Source organism: Lepidothrix coronata, unplaced genomic scaffold (genome assembly GCF_001604755.1).
Source record: "Lepidothrix coronata isolate B3197 unplaced genomic scaffold, Lepidothrix_coronata-1.0 Scaffold85, whole genome shotgun sequence".
NCBI lineage: Eukaryota > Metazoa > Chordata > Aves > Passeriformes > Pipridae > Lepidothrix > Lepidothrix coronata.
The window spans coordinates 2,095,426-2,113,964 of NW_016690265.1; the positions used below are offsets into that span (position 1 = coordinate 2,095,426).

The 18,539-nt window shown below is 46.6% G+C and overlaps 1 protein-coding gene across 5 annotated transcripts in view; it reads left to right on the top strand.

Moving 5' to 3' along the window:
• The first annotated feature begins 203 nt into the window (after nt 1–203).
• Nucleotides 204–18,539, top strand: part of FGFR3 (fibroblast growth factor receptor 3) — a 55,793-nt gene continuing 37,457 nt past the window's right edge. For 4 of the 5 annotated variants that reach the window (XM_017820769.1, XM_017820771.1, XM_017820772.1 and 1 more), the window contains exon 1: nt 204–378. In XM_017820769.1, coding sequence (XP_017676258.1) covers nt 204–378 — 175 coding nt within the window. The remainder of the gene's footprint in view (nt 379–18,539) is intronic. The other variant, XM_017820774.1, reaches the window with a different exon arrangement.

The following is an 18,539-nucleotide window of genomic DNA, read 5'->3' on the forward strand; positions in this document are numbered from 1 at the left end:
CTGCCCCCAGCACTCTTTTTTTTTTTTTTCCGCCTTTTTACTATCCTTTTTTTTCTTGTTCCCCCCTCCGCGTGGGCACCGGCGGGCGGGGGGGGGGGTTTTCCCTCGTCCTCCTTCCCCGCGCTGAGCACCTCTCTCCCTCTCCCGGCAGCGCGGCGGCGGAGCGGAGCGGTGAGCGGCGGCAGCGATGCGGCGGCCGGGGGATGTCTGAGGCGGGCGGTGCGGCGGCGGCCGCGCTGCCCCGGCGCCGCTCCGGAGGCATGCGGGCGGCCTGGGGCTCCGTCTGGTGCCTGTGCCTGGCGGCGGCCGTCGGCGGGATGCCGTCGGCGCGGCGGGGCGGCGGCAAGGCGGCGGCGAGGAGCGGCGGGCAGCCGGCAGGTAAGGCTTGCGCGGCCGCGCACACGTGCTCCGGGGGCACGGCTCCGGCGGGATGTGCGAGGGCTCTACGAGTCCTCTTCCCTGAGCGAGCGGAGGGGGGCGGATGGATGGAGACCGCCGGAGCCGGCTGTGGAGCGAGAGTTTGGAACGCGGGGCGGTGGCAGCGGGACGGTGTGGTTTCAACTTTGCCGTGGCTCCGGGGAGCCGCGGGGGCGCCCAGGAGGGACAAAGTGCTTTTAAGAGGATCCCCTGACTGCCAGGAGCCCTCTCTCAGTGTTACACCCCGTGTGTAACAGCGGTTGGGAAGGGAAGATGCCTCCGTGCGTGTGTAGCGGCGCATCTTCGGCGCGCATCGGAAATGCTCTGACTGCTCTGTGTTCGGGTGGGAAAAGTAAGGAAAGTTCATTTATATATACGTTTTGGGATCAAAAGTGGAGTTGCGACAGCTCCGGGTAGGCACACGCTGGGTCGCAGCTGAACAAGCGGCTGTGCTGAGAAGGGAGCTGCATTTCGGGGAAGCCGGTGATGATCTCCCCCCGAGTGGCAGCGCCGCAGTTGCAAGTGAAAAAAAGTTAACACGTCGGACAAAAGCTGTTTTTTGAGGTTTTTTTTCTATTTCTTTTTTTTTTTTCTTTCGAAATAATATACAGCGGGTTTGAAACATCGTGCCTCTCTGATCCGCCTCAGCTGCTACCTGAGTCCCTGTTTATTTTTCAAAGCTCTTTAATGGAAGGGAGCCCCCTCGCAACCCCCTGTCCTCGGGCTTGCATGGACCCGGCAGAAAGTTTCCATTGTTCAGGAAAGGGTTTGAAGCCTGTTTGCCAAAAAAGTGACAGGGGAATAAATGGACTTCGTGAAGGCTGGGGGGTGGGGGCATTACTTTCATACCCCTTTTGGCTAAAGCTATAAATCACACCGGGGGTTGGTTTTGTTTTCAAGAAAGTCCTAATAAAACACCAGATTCTTAGTGTAACTCGTTTGGCTCATTTTTCACAGCCAAAAGAATTGATTTATGGGGCAACATCGCAGGGACGTGGTCAGAGCAGATGAGGTCGGTGTGCGGGAGGCAGCGGGCAGCCTGTGCTGGGTGGGAGTGACAGAAGCGAAGTGTCCCCAGTTCTCTCTGGTTTAGCCTGAAGTATGTATTGGTGCTGTCACTTCAGGCACATGGGGGCGAGGAGCAACCTCGGTGGCTGCCTCGGTGGTCCCTGGGCTTCCACCCACACCTTCAGCCTGTAGCTGGGGTTGATGACGTGTTGAAGTGGTGCTAAACCCTTCCCGTGCTCTAAGACACTTTTGCAAGTTAAAGCTTTGGGATGCTGTTGGAATCGTGGGAAGTGGTGTACTCAGAGGTCACACAGAGGGAAACATCCCTCCAGCGATGACTGTGAGCTGAGCGGTGGGTTGGGATCTCCAGGGCCTCCAGTGGAAATCCTCTGAACAGGCTCTCTTACCACTAGGACAGCTTTCTCCAAAGCAAAGGTGTCACTGCCAACCCCCACTGTGCTCCCTGGGAGTGGGATTTGTCCCTGAACCTGGGCGGTCAACCCCAACACCTAGCGAAGTCTCCAAGAGTTGCCCCATCACTATGAGCTGTCGAAAGCTCCCATGGATGGGGACTGCAAGGGCAGAGAGGACTTTGCAGTACCAGCGGCTCTCCCACCACCATCCATGTGCGTGGGGAAGCATGAAGCCAGTGCTGCTTGCCCAGCTCTGTGCCAAAGCCAGTGGCTCTGTGACCATGAGGGCACCCACTGCCTGTCCGACCTGGGGGGAAAAGGTTGTGCAAAAGAAACTGTAAAGAATATAAACCTTCAGAGCCAAGTAAAACACATTTTACTTTTTCAGTCTTTTTGAATTGAATGGTAAAAAGCAAATTCTTTCTCCTAGTCAAATGGGCCATGGGGTATTGGCTCATTACTGAGGGTTGTTGTTCGCTGGGCTTTGCATTTACAGTCTAAGGCCTTATTTTCCATAAAGGGGCTTGGAAGGATTTTTCCCCAGTGATCTAATTCTCCACACGGGGCTGTGAAGGCTATAACAGCTACTGCTTTGTGCCTATACTCAGCTACATAAAACACACATTGAAGGGAGGCATTCTCGAGGTATGTGTATGTTTGCTAATATGAATACTGGCTATTAGCAGAGGTGGAGGGGGTGCAGGTTTTAACATCTCCGCAGGGAGGTGTTCGGCTGTTGGCAGGAAGGAGGCAGATGGCGGGGCTGTTGCTGAATAGAAGCTAAACTAAAAACACCAGGGGCCTCATCTGGGCTGAGTTTCTCTTCTCTCCCCTTCTTGGGGCTGCTGCAGGAAGAACAATGTCAAATTTCCCCCTCCTTCTTTTTTTTTTTTTTTTTTTTTTTTTATGAATGAAAGTAGAGAGGCGAGGCAGGATTGAATGTGTATGTCATTCAGCGGCTATGACAGAGATGATTAGGGAGGTCAGTGAACTCCTTTGCAGCCTTGAGCATGCGGTCACTCTATTCAGCAGCCACAGAATAGACATCAATATAAAAAAGCCCGTCCAATTTGCATTAGTATTCAGATAAAGATATTACTTCGTACGATTTGTGAATGTCAAGTAACACTGGCTGTTTTCTTAGAGAGCAGACCAACTGAAACAGCAGCATTTCACTTTTAAAAACTTCTGATAACCAGCCTGTCTCCTGTAGCCGGTTTGTGTGTGTGTGTCTGTGTGGGGTATATGCGAAAAAGGCAATTTCTGGGCTTTTTAGGATTTGTGTTGCACTAGTTAGCTGCTGAAGCTGTCTGCATGCATTGAAAGAGTTGTATAGAGAGCTGCTAATGTTTGATCAGGTTTGTGGAGGAAGGGGAGGGGAGAGTCAATCTGTCAGGAGCGAGAACCGAAGTTTCCTTGTTCAGCACCGGAGTGGAATTGTCACCCAGAGTTAATACTGCACAGGCAGTTTTCTGGTCCAGAAGAACAGAAGAAGGGCCGTTTTGGGATTTTGCTTAAATTGAATGGGACGGCATGTACCAATTCCTGAGACTTTTTTGCTTGGAAAGAACTGGTCATTCGCTGGTTGAGGTGTTTTTTGTGCAGCTGATGGCAACCGGGTTCTTGTGGCCTTTCAGCCCGTGCCCAGCAAGGGGTCCAAGGTGTAGGGTACTGTGATCTGTGTCGCTCTGCTTTGCGTATTTGAGCGTTTCAAAGTTCATCCTGAAATTATAAGGGTATTGAAGTGAGTGCCAAATGGCACTGGCTGTTCCTGGAGCTGGCCTTGGGGTTTATGCGTTCAAACCCTCTACAAAGAGTCTCTCATATGTTGATGGTGCTGCTTACTTTGTGCCCTAGACCAGAAATATTTTAGGTTCAGTGGGGCAGCGGTAAGAGATAGTTTTGAGATTAAAAGCTGATCCATTTGTTCTCATGAGCAGCACACTAAGAAAGCTAATGAAGTCTTCAATGTCGAGACTAGAAATATTTTACTAAGCAATAAAATAAGAGGACACGAGTAAAGATGATGAAATATGGCTTCTTTTTTTAAAAAAATCTATTTCTTACCTAGCAAATAGTGAACTAGAAAGTCTGTTCCAGTGCAGAGATGGACTCAGTGTATTCAATACTAGCTGTATAACATCGGGTCTTCTATGCATGTTGACAGGGGTCACTCCAATTAAATCTGAGGATTTTTTTCTTTTAATTAAGACTTTATTAGCAACTGCTGAGTAGGGAATGTGATAAAAGTAAATCTGAAAATTGTGTAGCAAAGTGTTGATCTGCTAATTAAATCATGTAATTAAAGTAAGCTACTCTGAGTGGCATGTTAACTTGTATGACTCCCTCCAAAAGATCTTCAGTGCTGCTTGGGAAAGCGTACCTCTCCTGAAGCCTGACTGAGAGTGGGTTTTGAAGTTAGGTGAAAACTAAAGAAGTTTTGATTGTGGCATTCCCACTGTTTCTGGACCATTTCCATCCAGTGGGACCCAGTCTGTTGCCTGGATAAAGCTGAAATTTTTTGTAAAGCTGGAGGAGGTTCCTTTTTCCCCCCCCCCAAGGCTGAGAAACAAAACTTCTCCTTTTAAAATATGGTCAATAAAAGTGAACTTTGATATCCAACTACATGCTTAGAAAGCTGTCCTCCCTGAGCACTTGCTGTGTCCATCTGCTATTCACTTAAGAGACCCTAAAATATAGGGAATCAGCCTGGTTTCTGAGCAGTCAATAAAATTTCTGTTTACAAAAGCATCGGACCAACGTGTTTCTGACAGTGATCTATCAGTGACTGAAGACATTTGCTGAACCTTAGTTTTAGCTAAGGTTAGGGCATGGCCTGCTGGTGGGTTTTTTCTGGCTGGTCATTGAAGTGCATAGGATTCAGTGCAGGAGCCTGAGCATGAGCTGCAAGGCTTCATGGAGAATTGGCTGTGTTATCATCATAGTTTAGCTTTTGCAATTTTTACTATGTATAAGGTAGACCCAGCGCAATTATAACAAATCTGGATATTTCTATTGAAAAAAGGGTTGACATTCCCTTCCCAGTTTGACAAGTTTTTCCCAGCTTGGCTGAACCTGATAGATAAACAATGAAACTGACTTTACTTTTATTCTGTTTCCCTGTTTGAATATATTTTTCTTTTTTTCATGTGTTCTGGGACTTTGTCTGGCTCTGCATACCCATTTCTTCTCTTTTTTCTGACCCTTAAAAAATCCCCCAAACTTGAATTTGTCCGCTGACTCAGCATCCTCCAAGCCGTTCAAAGGAGTGGTTTGAAGTAGCTGCTTCAGTGTTTGCCATTTCATCTCTTTTAGTAGTGGTTAGAAATAAACTTCATTCTCTGTATACCAGGCTTTTTGCCAGAGAGGATGGCGGCTGCTAAAATTCACCTTTTTTTTGCAGCAAGTGGGACAGTGGTTCAGCACAGCTGTTCATGGTATGTGACAGTGGGCAGCCTGGGTTATTAGAGGAGTAAATCTGAAAGCACCTCTAAGCAAACACTGGGCTACAACCAAGTCAGAAGATGCCTACAATGCCAAAAGCACCTGAAAATACCTTGTTACACCTAGATTTTTTTTTCTTCAGCCTCCTACATAGCTTATCAGTTTAGCATTTGCCCTTCTTTTGGCTGTTTATCTGGTGATCTTGTAAAAAAAATACACTTTTTCTCTGAAGTAGAGTTGACTCCTCCAGTGTCCCCTTTCTCATATGCTGACAGCTCAGGTTGCCAAGTGCCATAGATATGACTTAAAGCCCTGTATGTGTGAAGAAGGGCTTTTATTCCTGTGGTGAATACAGTGTTCCTGATGTGCTTACCCCTAAAGTATCTGCTCCGTGGCTTGAATGACCAGGAAGTTTCTGTAGTATCAAAAGCAAACAAGAATTGTGAGATATGGGCTGAGTAAAACCTTTAGTAAACTTAATAGTTAAAATGTGAAAGGTAATCAGACGTAAACCAGCACTATTATTCTGATAGGCTATCAGGGCTCAGGTGGATAGGAACTAGGCAGGAGGTAGTTAAATCAATTTTTTTTTTTTTGCTATGACACTCAGGTTTCACAATGTAGCAGTGCTATTTTTGAAGAATAGCAGCACAGTCAAGTAAGAAAACATTTCTCCAGCAACTGCTTCAGTTTCAGACGTATTCATCTAAAAAAGGGGTGGTATTTGTTGCAGAAGGGGAGATAGGTCTGGTGTGCTGGCCTTGCTTTCTCAAATCCAGAGAGCAGGGGAAGATAATGAGTTGGTTAAATAAAAAGGTTCTATTAAAACTTGGAAGCAGATTTCTTTATCGCGCAGAACTGTATGCAAAACAATTGCCATGTGCTTACATGTTTAGCATCAGTGAGATTTTGGGGTTGTGCCATTTCTGCAGGTTGCGAGGGGTTAAAAGAATTAATGACTCAAGTGAGAAGGGTTCCAAGTTTTCGGGTGAGGAAAGGACGTGAGGAAAGGACGGGTAAGGAAAGGAGGAAGCCTAGGAAGCCTAGGATCGCTCTCTGGGAGCAGGCTCAGCTCTGCAGGGTGCCCTGTGTGCCGAAGGCTCTTCCCTGGGAAGACCACAGCCCCAGGACCCCAACACTGTTGTTTGCACCCAGGGCTAATACTCTGAGCTACTGAAGTATCTGCAAATGTCACGATGACACATGGCAGCATGTCAGTTTGGGTTTTTTTCCCCTCTTTTCGCTGAAGAAGCCAAGCCATCACTATGTTCCTTGAGTATAAGGCTTCTAGGGAACAGACAATGATAGTGCACCATGGCATGTCAGAAACTTTCAAGGGTGCATTCCCAACTGCTGCTTCTTGATAACTGATGAAAGTGTTCATCAGCTTATCTTCATCTAGTGCTTTTGCCCTGGAAAGTGAAGTGTTTTGTAGTAGTGCCTTGATTGCACTGAACTATCTTGTGCTGTTTGCAGGGAAACTCACTAAATTAGTTCAGCTGATGTAGTTAAATCAGTAAAGCCTTGGAGACAGATTACTGCTAGTTTATAGGAATTGGAGTAGTACTCAGAAGTAATGGATTTGAAGCATTTTGGACTTGACCTGGGGTGAGTTGGGTGGAGGGGAGTCAGCAAAATAGCTGGGTATTGCTTGGGGGCCAAACCTTGTGGTGGTTATGTGGTGCGTAGGTGAGTTCCTGCTGATGCCAAGAGGGAGGAGTGATGCAAAGTAACAGGCAAGAAGTGCAGACCTTGACTGTTGGAGAGCTCCAAGGAGGGTGCCAAGGACAGGAGCATCTCTGGGGCTCCTCTCACAAAAGGCAGGTGACCCCTGGCCTCTGTGAAGACAGGGTGCAGGCATGGTCCTTGTAGCAGGACCCATGTCCCTGGAGCCTTCTGGTCCTCTTGTGTTGCTGGTGGTGGCTCTGCAGAGAGGACTTACTGGGGGGTTTCATTGTGGAGTGTGGCAGAGGAGGTCGTGTGAACCCCGGAAGGTGTTTCTGTTCCATGGGGTACCACAGGGTAACTGGCATCACCCTGAACTGACAGCTCGTCCCCTCTTGCTCACTCCCCCTGGGGAAGGTAAAATACACATCTATGAAGGCTTTTCTTTTGAGTAAAAGGGAGCTACGGGAGATGTCCGTGGATCCAAATGATGAGGCCAGCCTTTCTCAACCTTACGCTTTCCCTGTCAAAAAACTGAAAAGCTCCCAAGAACTGGATTTTTAATTTTATTTTGATGCTTGACAGAGCTTGTAAAGATCCTTCATAGTGAATTTGGCTCCCGGTTCTGAGGGTCATTGCTTTCTTTAGGGGTTTTGCCATTCTCTGCTGCTTGTAGTCCTGTAAAAATAATAATGAGGTCCTGATCTTGCACCTATTGAATCCTAGGCAAAAAAAGCCCCCATTGATTTCCAAGAGAGCAGGCTGAAGCCCTTCACAGATCGTGGTGGGAGCAGCTATTTAGCATAAGCAGGGATTGTTTGGAAAGTTTTCTAATGACCCAAACATTTTAACAAGCAGAGGAAACTCTGGCGAGTAAAAGGGCTCCCGGTTTGGGGGTGGGGATCGCTGGAGCTGGCTTTCCGTGACCTCCCATCCCTCTCTAACTGGCTGTAACACAGACCTTCACTTCCCATCTTGCTTTTTGTAACTGCAGCTTTGATGCGAGCCAGCGACAACCTAAACGCGAGCACCAGAGGCGGCGGCGGCGGCCACCACCCGGGTCCCCCTGACTCTGTCGCGGGTCCGCGTGGAGTCGATCCGCAGTCCCGCCGCCGTCCCCTCATGCCCCATCCTCGTTGCCATTGTATCAGTGTCGGCCGGCATTAGCCCCAGCGCTAATAATAGCTGCGAGCCGCACAATGCGCCGGGGAAAGTGTTAATAATCCCCCGCGGGGGTCTGCGGGCGAGCCGGGGCTGGGGGACAAGCGCTGAGCCCGAGCCGGGGCTGGGGGACAAGCGCTGAGCCCCGGGACTCTGCACCAAACAGGAGCCAGCAGAGGACCTTTCCTGGCACTTCGTGGGCAGACAGAGTTCCGGGGAAAGTTTTCCCATACATAGGGTTTGGTTTTCGGAGTTTTTTTCTTTTATATCCCTACTTTCATGTGCAAGACTCAAGTGCAAGCAATTCCCTCCCAGCGAAATACTTCAGCGGCTTGTTTGGAGACTGTAGGTAGGGCCTGAACCAACTGGTGATTTCATTTTTGTTTAAATTTTTTTTTTTTTAAACTTCTCTCTGTAGATTCCCCCAGGCAAGCATTTTGTTTTTAGCCAGTAGCAGGACCTGTGTGAGATGAGTCGAGATGTGCCTTGGGAGGTGGGGGTATCACAGCTAAAAGTGAAGAGGAAAAACCAGTTGCAGTGGGAAGATTAGGGAGTTCTGAGTGTGCCCTGACAACTAGCATGTGCAAGTGAAGATAAATCCTCCATGAGCCTGTCTTTAATTAAAAGAATGATTGGAATTAGGCATAGTACCATCTCTCCTGATCTGTATCATGAGTATCTGTACGGAAATAAAGCATTTTTGAGGAGGGAGAAAAGAAAAACACCAGATTTTAATCTTCCTTTGGTAGCCGATATGTCTGCCTTTTGAAAGGACATTATTCTCCCTGTCTTGGAGTACCCAGGCTTGTTGACAGTAAACAACTGTCACTTGGCAGTTTATGAAAGAAGAATGTTTAAGAAAACATGTCCAGTTTAAATAGTTATGTTAATAAGCTGGGGATTCATGCAGAAGTGAGGGGGTCTGGTAAATGGAGGTACATAAATTAGAACCATAGAATCATGGTTTGGGCTGGAAGGGACCTTAAAGATCACCTAGTTCCAACCTCTAGTATTTACTGTCTGAGAGATGAGCTGAATGCAGTTGGGGGGAAAAAAAATTAGAAATGCTTTAACTTTTTACAGCCGGTGTGTTATGCATGATTTCACAGCTTTCTGTGAAAGCATTATTTTTTTTTTTTCCCCAAGAAAATTCAGAAAGCCTCTTTCTTCCAGTATGTGGTGGGTTGGGCCCTGAGAGGCCCCTGAGTGGGACGAGCCACAGGACTGGGAACCCGGTGCTCCCACTGACCGGCCGGAATGCTGCTCCGTGCTCCACAGGCAGCACTTAGACCTTGCAGCCACCCTGCCGTGTCCTTAGCCTTTGCCTCGCAGGGGTGATTGCAAGAGGAGACAGCAAGAAGACTCTGTCTCCTGATTTGTGAATTGATTAATTACAGAAAGGAAGGGGGGGGGCAAAACAAGTAAGAAGCAGCAGATGGTGTCCTCTCTGCATCCCTGCCCAAAGTTGCTACAAATCCATCATCCACCTTCTTTTGAGTTACATTCACCATGCTGGTGGATGTAGTGAGTGATGAGTGAGCGCAAAGCATTTGTTCCATCTCAGCCCAAAGCCATCAGTGTCAAAACATAATGAGCGAGGGCCCTGTGTCACGCACTTGAAATCTGTAATTAAGCATAAAAAATACATTTCAGGTTTTCCGGGCTCCTGGTTCCCTCAGCTTGGGAAGAAGGGTGTAAGTGGCTACTTGGGGTTGTGGCATTAGCCTTGAAGATACTGGGTAAAACCACCCTTCTGCATCCCCAGCTGCCTTAGCTGGGATACAGTAAAAATACTGTAAATACTATGGAGTTTTAAGTACATGCAGAGTAGACAATGTGTTACAGATACTTTATTTCAGATTTGGGTATCAGAGTTGGGGCATCTTGGCAGCGGCACCATCTCTTGCCCTTGTTCCAGATAGAGCAGAGAGCTGCAGGAGCAAATGGGAACCCTCAGAGTATTGACTAAAGCGTCACACTCAATTTTCTTTTGCTCAGTGGTTCAATTAGTATTGCCATTATTTGAACTAGGAGGCAAAGGAAATACAAACATGAAGCCTCCTACCACAGAAATGCTCTGTGATCTGCCCATTTAAAAAGGAAAATAATGCCTGGAAAGTGTTATTGAGATGTACTGGGCCTTCAGCTTGTGAATTTTTCAGCGAAGGAATGAGATTTCTGCCTCATTTTTACGTGTAGGCATGCTGGCATCTTGGGATTTGAGAACGCAGTGGGTTTCTCCATCGTGGAAGTCTTTGTGAATGGATGGGAAGCACAGAGGTGGCAGAGGGGAACAGCAGGGGTTCTCCTTTGCCCTGTCTCCCTCAGTGCAGGGGCAAAAAGGGGCACGTTTGTATCCACCATTCTCAGTAGTGGGTCACTGCCTGAGAAACTGGACTGCCCTGCCCACCTGACTCTGGATCTGGTGACCCCTCGCAGTGCAAATCCTGCCTGTAAGGAACTATCAGAATGCTCTGGACAAGGTCATCTTGTGGGTGGAATGTGTTAGTTCTGGCAAAAAAAGGCCCTGAAACCTCATCAGGTGGCTTTCAAAATACATGTAAATGTTTGAAGTAGAGGTTTTTTCCCCCTCTGCCCCCTCCTCCCAGCGCATAGCAAATAAAACACAGACAAGCAACACAGTCTTTGCAGGAATAACTTCACCCAGTGCTTGAGCCTGGCTGTTTTAGGGATGAGAAGGAGCAGTTGGAGGAGCAACATGTGGTGTCTCAGGGCAGGCAGGAGGAAGAGATGACCCTGAATTAGCCACCCACCCTTGGAAAGGGAGTGGAGGGGCCAGAATACTGTGGGCAGCTCTTGCTCAATTTATGGGTTATATATCAAGGGAGGCTATCCAACTTTGTCTTCACTAGTGGTTCATCCCACCCAAGGGAGCATGGCAGGAGCTTAGCTTTGGTTCCCACCTTTAAGACAAATCCAGTCCTTTGGTGGCTGCTGTGCTCAGTTTCTATAATCTGTATTTTCCATTTGCCAGAGAGAAGACGCTGTTTACTTCCTCTCTTGGCTTGCCTGCTGCAGCGGCCATCCTTTCTGTCACAACTCACCTGGACACTTAGATTCATGGAGCGAAGGAGATTTTAGAAATGTTTCTGGTGGGGAAAGGAAGGGAAAAGCTGGGAAAATCAAACTTTGGAGGATGGGGGAAGTATCCCAAAGTGCCTGTGGAACGTCTCTGGTTCATGCAGGTAGGGCCAGCCTTGTCTTTTTGCAGGATGCTGGAAATGGCCCACTGCTGAGGGTCTGCATTTCCTTACAGCAGCATTGAAATACCTTTGCATAGAGATGTCTAACCTGCTTCTGGCATTACTGGATCCTAGCCTAGTGCAGTTTGTAGAAGATGATTATTCGGGGGCATTAAAACTGCTTGAAGGCAGTGGGAACTGAGACACGCATGACTTCCTTGAACTCTCTCTTAATTTGTAATGTGGAGTCCAAACCCTGGTGTAATAGATATGGTTGCAGGAGACCATTAAAAGGTCCGTTCTGGTGAACCTGATGCCCTTCTGTTGCTGCTGGAAATGATAAAGCTCTGCATTCGGGTTGGATGGTATGCGATGCTCTGTGTGTATGCGCGTATGCATGGAAGCCGGTAAGTCCTGCTAATTTAGGGATTGTTTTCCAAGTCTGTTTTCTATAACTCTGTAGACTTAATACAAATAAAGAACTGACTAAGTTTCCTGTGAGAAGCGCAGAACAAACGCTAAGGGTGGGATTTGAATGCAGAAAGGTGAAAACACAAATGTATACACAAACAGCAAGTCAAACAAGCTGAAAAAATATTGTAAGGTTGATTTAACAGAGCAGTGAACTCAAAGCTGTCTAATCCCTTTAGCAGCCTTCTTTAAAGAGGAGAAATAAAAGAATTTTTTAAATTACTTTTTTTTTGCCATCTCTCTCGACTCTTTCTAATAATGCTGAAAGATAAGACTTGAGTTTAGCACAAGGACAAAGTGTTGCAGCTCTAGTTGGATGTATTTTATAAGTAACAAAATTGTTTGTCATTCAAAACTTCAGATTAAAGTGGATCAGACTTCCCGAAAGGAGATTACTGTTAAAATTTCTCCAGCTTGGGTACCTGGCACCTAAATCTCGCTTGAGACTCTGAAATAACAAGCTTGGTTTTAAAAGATGCTGAGCCAGGTCAGGCTCTGCATTTAAATTGCTTAAGCACTCTCATAATCTGGCTATTCATTTTGATGCCTAGATATGGATTTCTGGCCTTAATCATCGACCTTTGCATTTCAAATGTTTGACCTTTATTTTCTTTTACTAAGTATGCAGACTGAGTGGCCCCCAAATTATTATTATTTTTCCCTTTTACACAGCTGAAAACAGCCAGCAGAGAAGACTTGAAAGTTCTGCATCTTTTTACTGAGAAATGGGGATCTTTGAAAAATAGCATTTTATGTAACTCATGGGAAACTTGCAAAAAGGGGAATATTTACTTATTTTCATTCACATGAACATGATCTATCATATATCTAAACTCCACAATCAGTTGGGAAGAAAAACACCCAAACTACCCTAAACCTTTGCCCTCTCTTAATCCATGTACAAGAGGAGGTGGGTTTTTTTTTAAATGTGCTCCCCCCCCAACCCTAACCCTAAACCCCCCTCCCCCTGAAATAAAGGCAATTGATAGGCTCATAAACAAATACCAAACATTAAGTCCTAATCTCCATATAGGGGAGCCTGACCCTTTTTATGGAGAGAGAGGGTAGAGGGAGGAAACGGGGCCAGGAGTTTGAGGTTTAATGCTTATTAAAGTTTTAGTGGGTGGGAAAATGCAATCAATAAATTTTGTTTAATGCTTCGAAACTGGTGTTGGTTTTCACTAGCTACACTGGAGAGTAGTTTTCATTTTGAAACTAGGACACTCGTAGTTGGAATGACAATTAATGTGGAGTGAATATGGTCCCAGTTGGAAGGCGATTTTTTGAATAGCGTGAAAACTCCCCCCACCTCCCCGCCTTGGCTCCGGAGTGGGGTAGCTTCCGTTTTTAATTAGCAAACCAGGCAAAATTTAGCTCATTGTGTCTTTCTGCTCCTTTGGCCCACTGGATAGCTTGGATTTCTCCATCTTGCTGTCTTGAGGCTGTTCTTTTTATTTTTTTTCTTCGGTTTTGGTGCGGGAAGCAAGGAGGGGGGGGGCTTCAGGATACTTAGGATTAAAGTCATTGTTTGGGGGTATTTGCAGCCAGCTGCCTGCATTAAATGAAGATTAGAGGAGTGCACATTAAAAGTGCAAGGGAAATGCAGAGGACCTGGGATTTGGGAGCTGCATAGCTGTGAACCGAAGGGGAAAGGTTGGGGCTTTATGGCAAATTTTTTCTGGTGCCATGTGATCCTAAAGCCCACTTCAGAAAAGCATCACAAGTACCAGAGAAGCATCACAAGTATCTGCCAGGGCAAAGCTAGCCTGAGAATTGTAAAGCATTTGCATCCCTTAAAAAGTTACTCTGAGGTAAACCTAAACTTCTGGGCCTGGTGAACTTATGTATTGCTTAAAAATTCATCTACAAGAGCACTTAAGAGGTGGTGAAGGTTTGATAGAATTCACTAAATAGCTGAAAGCCCACTCTGGAGGTCAAAACTCCAATAATTAATTTTTTAAGGATTTTTAGGAAGCAAATGAGACAGTAGAGGAAGATCCCAGGAAAAACAAAAGAATTATTCAGCAAAGTGTGCTTATTCTTTTAAGTACTTACAAGAAGGTTTAAAAGTATTTTCAAAGATAAAGTGGCTTTCCTTTCCTTATACTTTGTTGAGCACTCATTTTTGTAAGCTGCCATACTTGTTGCAAACTTTGCTAAGTGCTTGGTGCACTTCACCTACAAAAACCCTCAAGGTAACCTGGTCCAGTGAAGCAGGAGGGATGGTGTGGTGCACTAATGCTGAAGATCTCAGGGCCTCCACAGTTTAGCAAGACCAAGTTCTGCTCTGATGGAGTCTGGGGACAAGCTTTGCCCAGTCCGTTGGGATGCTGGGAAACCTCATTCTGTGCCTCAGTTTCCACAGCTGCCACCACTGGCTTTGAAAGGGCTTGTGGTAGTTGCTTTCTTGCTGCAAAGCTGAGGTTTTTTTGGACTTCCTCAGGCATGTGGTGCAGGAATGTAAAACATCAGCCGTTTTGTGGTGGGATCTGTCTGTCAACATCAAGCCGGGATGCCCCTGCTGTGCTGTGCAAAAGCTGAGGCCAAGTTGGCCACCGTTCTTCAGAAGCAACAAAAGGAAGACACCAAAAGGATGACAACACAGTCTCTTGTGCTCCACCAAGGATCAGCCCCAGCGGGTGTCCCGTCACTCTGCCTTGAGCAGGGAGCGGTCTGGGTTGACCAAGTTTGGCCACCGTGGTTGGGTGAGGTGGGCTGTGTGACATGCAGGCAAATAGCTGCAAGGATGTGCTCACCTGTGCCAGGCTGGGACTGATGTCATCCCCACCATGAGCGTGGGCTGCTGAGAACTGACACAGCTCATTGCTGCCCTCCTTGAGGAAAGCACAAAGACTTCGGCACCTGGGAGAGCAGGGCATGCAATGGGCATCCCTGAGCAGGAGCTCTCATAGCCTGGGGACCTCAGCATCCCCATGCTACCTGCTGTCTGCTGCTCCCTGTCTTTAAGGACCACTGATGAAGTGGAGGACATTTCATGTCAGTTCTTTTGTTTCTGTTAAAAAAATTATGTGCAGAACTCTGAGCTAGCTAGATACGAATGAGTGGTGGTTGCTTCCCTGTTTTATGTTTTGAGTTGGGAACCAAGGAAAGTGAGTGTACAGTCTGGCCAGATTTTAAGGAAAATTCCCCGTCACTGTCTGTTCCTTTAAGGCAGCAAAGCCCCAGCTGAAGGCTGTCCTTGGGACCATCGCTGGGCTCTCAGCAGCAACCAAAGTTTTTTGCCTCTTGAGAGGGTTTACATTCTTGTTTTTTTAGGTGTAGCCAGGAGTCCTCTTTGATTTGTTCTCTGGCGGGTTTTTTTGTCCTGCTCAGGACTTTCTAAGTGTCAGAGAGAAATCCCTCTGGCCAAAGTGTTTTTGTAACTGTTTTAGCTTTGTGACGATTTATTTCTTCTAACTCTCAGCATCTGAATTGGGTGATCTGAGAAAACAGTCCATTAAAAGGAGGATACTGTAGAGTCCTGATGAATCCTGTTTTCTACTTGGCCGATGGAACAGAAAGCTAATTGCCAGTAGTAAATCCATTCAAAGAAGGGCTGGAGGGAGAGAGAAAAGCTAATATTCCTCCTTGAATGCCATTTAATCTCTGAAACCTTTCATGCAGATGTAAATTAGGATTTGCACAACAGAGTCAACAGTTGCTCTGTAGATAAGGCAGATTTGCAACATCTGCTTTTTCCATTCTGGAAGCTCTTCCAAAGTCTCTGTCGGGGATAGCCAAGCTAAACACTAGAGATTTTTTTTTTATTCCTTTCCATAATCTCTTGTTTATAAAGAAAGCTGCATATGACAGAACTAAACCTGGTTATTGTTCTGCTAATTCTCTAGGAAAAAGGTTTGCTTTTCTCCTAAAACAGATTTAAGAAAACCCCCACAGGGTTGTAATACAGAGCAGCACACTTGTTAATATCTGTGGAAGAAATGCTGTCCTGTAACAACTGCATAGGCCACTGCAGAGGTAATACAGTATAGACAGTCTACTTTGCATTGTTATTATTAGGAAAGCTGTTATAAGCTCTTTTAGGAGAACTGCCTCCCTCTAAGCAATTACGTGCAATAGGTGAGAGATAAAATGGCACCTTTGAGTGACTTGGTCTGGTGGAAGGTGTCCCTGCCCATAACAGGAGGGTTGGAACTGGATGATCTTTAGAGGTCCCTTCCAACCCAAATCATTCCGTGGTTCTATGGTTCTGTGAAATAATGGAGGCAAACCCTTTTTCAGATATGATTTCCTAAAGACACATTTTTCTGTCAGTTTAGGCTTTTACAGATACAGCCAGATGTTTTATTTTTGCAATATTTTATTTCTGGGTGTGAACCCCACTGAGCAGGGGAGATAACCCAGCAGAACACCATTTTGGGAGATGATACTGCTTCAGCAAAGCATCCTGTGCTGCTGTGATTTCCAGAGCCCTTCTTCCCAGAACAGCTGCAGCCTGACACTGGGAAGTCTGCTGTGAGAGGGGTCTTCACCTCAGAAGGGGAGAAAAGGGGGGGAAGAGAGAAGACAGGATGTGTATTTTATAAAATACTTACAATTTTATATACAAAATATAATTTAAAACATATAATATACACGACATATATAGTATTATGTATGTGTTTTATATATTATATTTTTCTGTGAGGTGCCCTTTGGGATGGCAGAGCCATAGCCAGGCAGGGATGCTCCACCACTGGCACCATCACGGTTGTTGCAGGAAGGAGGGGAAGCTGTACCTTGCATAAAATGCTGCCAAAAGTACATATATAAAAAGTACCCTGTCAGCTCCCTGTAGTGCAGTGAGGGTATGCAGCGACTTCAGGTGAGCTCTCTTGTCTTCGAGGCCGCTCCCTCGATCTTATCTGCCCTGAGAAGGCAGGTTCTTGGGTAAACAGGTGATCCCACGATCTTATCATGCCCACCTCTCCCAGGGGCTGCAGTGGTGCAGGGCCTGGGGCTGGTTTGGTGGTTTTTAATATTCCCCCCCCGGGGCTCTTCTGCCTCTCTGGGGAGACAGAGGGAATGGCGTTGTGGCACAGTTTCCCGCTCATGGCACGGTTCTTGTGGGGAGGTGGCACTGGGACCACTTGTCGCCCTTCCTGGCTGCTTTTTAAATTTAAACTGGTACTAAATGAACAATGTTTGGCAAGAAAGGTGTTTTATTTCCCTTCTGGAGTTTGCTCTTCCCAATGCAGAAGTCCCGAGGTGAGGTGGGGAAGCAGCTCCATCCCAGGAACAGACACACAGGTATTGTGAAAAAAGCACTTGAATATTATTCACTGGGTGAATAATTCTGTGGGCCTCAGTTAACACAGGTAGGACACTTATGTAGAATAAACCAGGGCTAAATATGTAGGACACGGTGCTGGTCTGAACCTGGAGATAGTCTACATGTTCTTTGCCATCATGACCGTGTTCATCCCACTGATGCTGGAGATTTCCGTACCCCTCCAGCAATTATTCACCAGCTCAGTGGCTGAATTCCCATGATCCCCCTGGGAACAGGGTAACAAGCTCAACAGGAGAATGCTCTGGCATGGCTGTTGCTCTGTGATCCTATAATGTATCCTGTCACGGTGGATTTGGTGCAATAAAATACATAGAACAAGAAACGTTTTCAAATTAACCTGAAGAGAGAAATGCGTGGAGCACTGCTGTCTCTCTGCTTGTTAACATGCCAAATACAGCTTGTCCAGCTTGAAAAGGGAAAAATATGATCCGCTTAGAAATGAGCCTTAGTCCATTCCAGCACTGGGCTGTGAAGCAATCCTGAAAAGCCTCTCGGGGATTGCCAGGGTTCAGGGTAGTGTGAGGAATCTCTTACTGGTGGTACTGAAAGTCATGTGCCTCAAGCCCACAGTGGAGGGGAGTTCCAGTGGGATTTTAGTTGTGTGGTGAATGTTCCACTGCTGCAGGATGAAGGAAAAGGATGATGATGGGGGGATGCATGCACCCCACCAGAGCAGTTCCTTGGGAGGCTCCTGAACACTTTGGTGTTTTGAAAAGCAGGATTGCAGGAAGCTGTTGCGGGGGGGAAAAAAAAAAAGGTGACGGGAAAAAAATGGATGGAATGTCCTGCAGCCAGGACCCAGCACCCTGTGAGGTGACATTGGACCCCTCACCACACTCACCCTTCCCACAGGCACTGTGGGCCTTTGCTGCCCGGGAGCAGTCCCCAGCAGCAGTACTGCAGCAGCACCTGGAAACAGTCCCTGACACTGAGGAGGGCACCAGCCAGGCCCTAGGTTGGCTTGGAGTTTTTTGGGGCCATAAGCAACCCAATAATAGCCCACCACCCTCCACATCCTCGTCTTTTCGTGCCTGAAAAATAAATAACTTGAGAGCTGCATGCGTTAAAACAAAAATAAAACGTTTCCAGGCTCAGCCAGAAACAAGTATTGATGTCTAAGAGGAGCAGACAGCTGATGGAAATACTGACACACTTAAGCACTTGGAGCTGCGAACCACACAGAAAGTGAATTATCGCTGGGATGAGCCAAGCAGCTACAGAGATGAAGTATCTTATCCTTATAAGTGAATACATACAAAAACATTTTAGCATTGCTGGGCCAACTGCTCCTCATTGTGGAAGGTGTTTCCTGGCTGGTTCCTGCCTTTTTGCTCTTCTGAACAGCTTAAAAATCGCCTCTTTTTCTGTAGTGTGTTTGCTACTGGCAGCAGTGATGCTGCTGCAAAAGCTGATCTCCATCAGGTGTGTTTCTTGGTGATTCTCAACTCATTACTGCCTTGACTA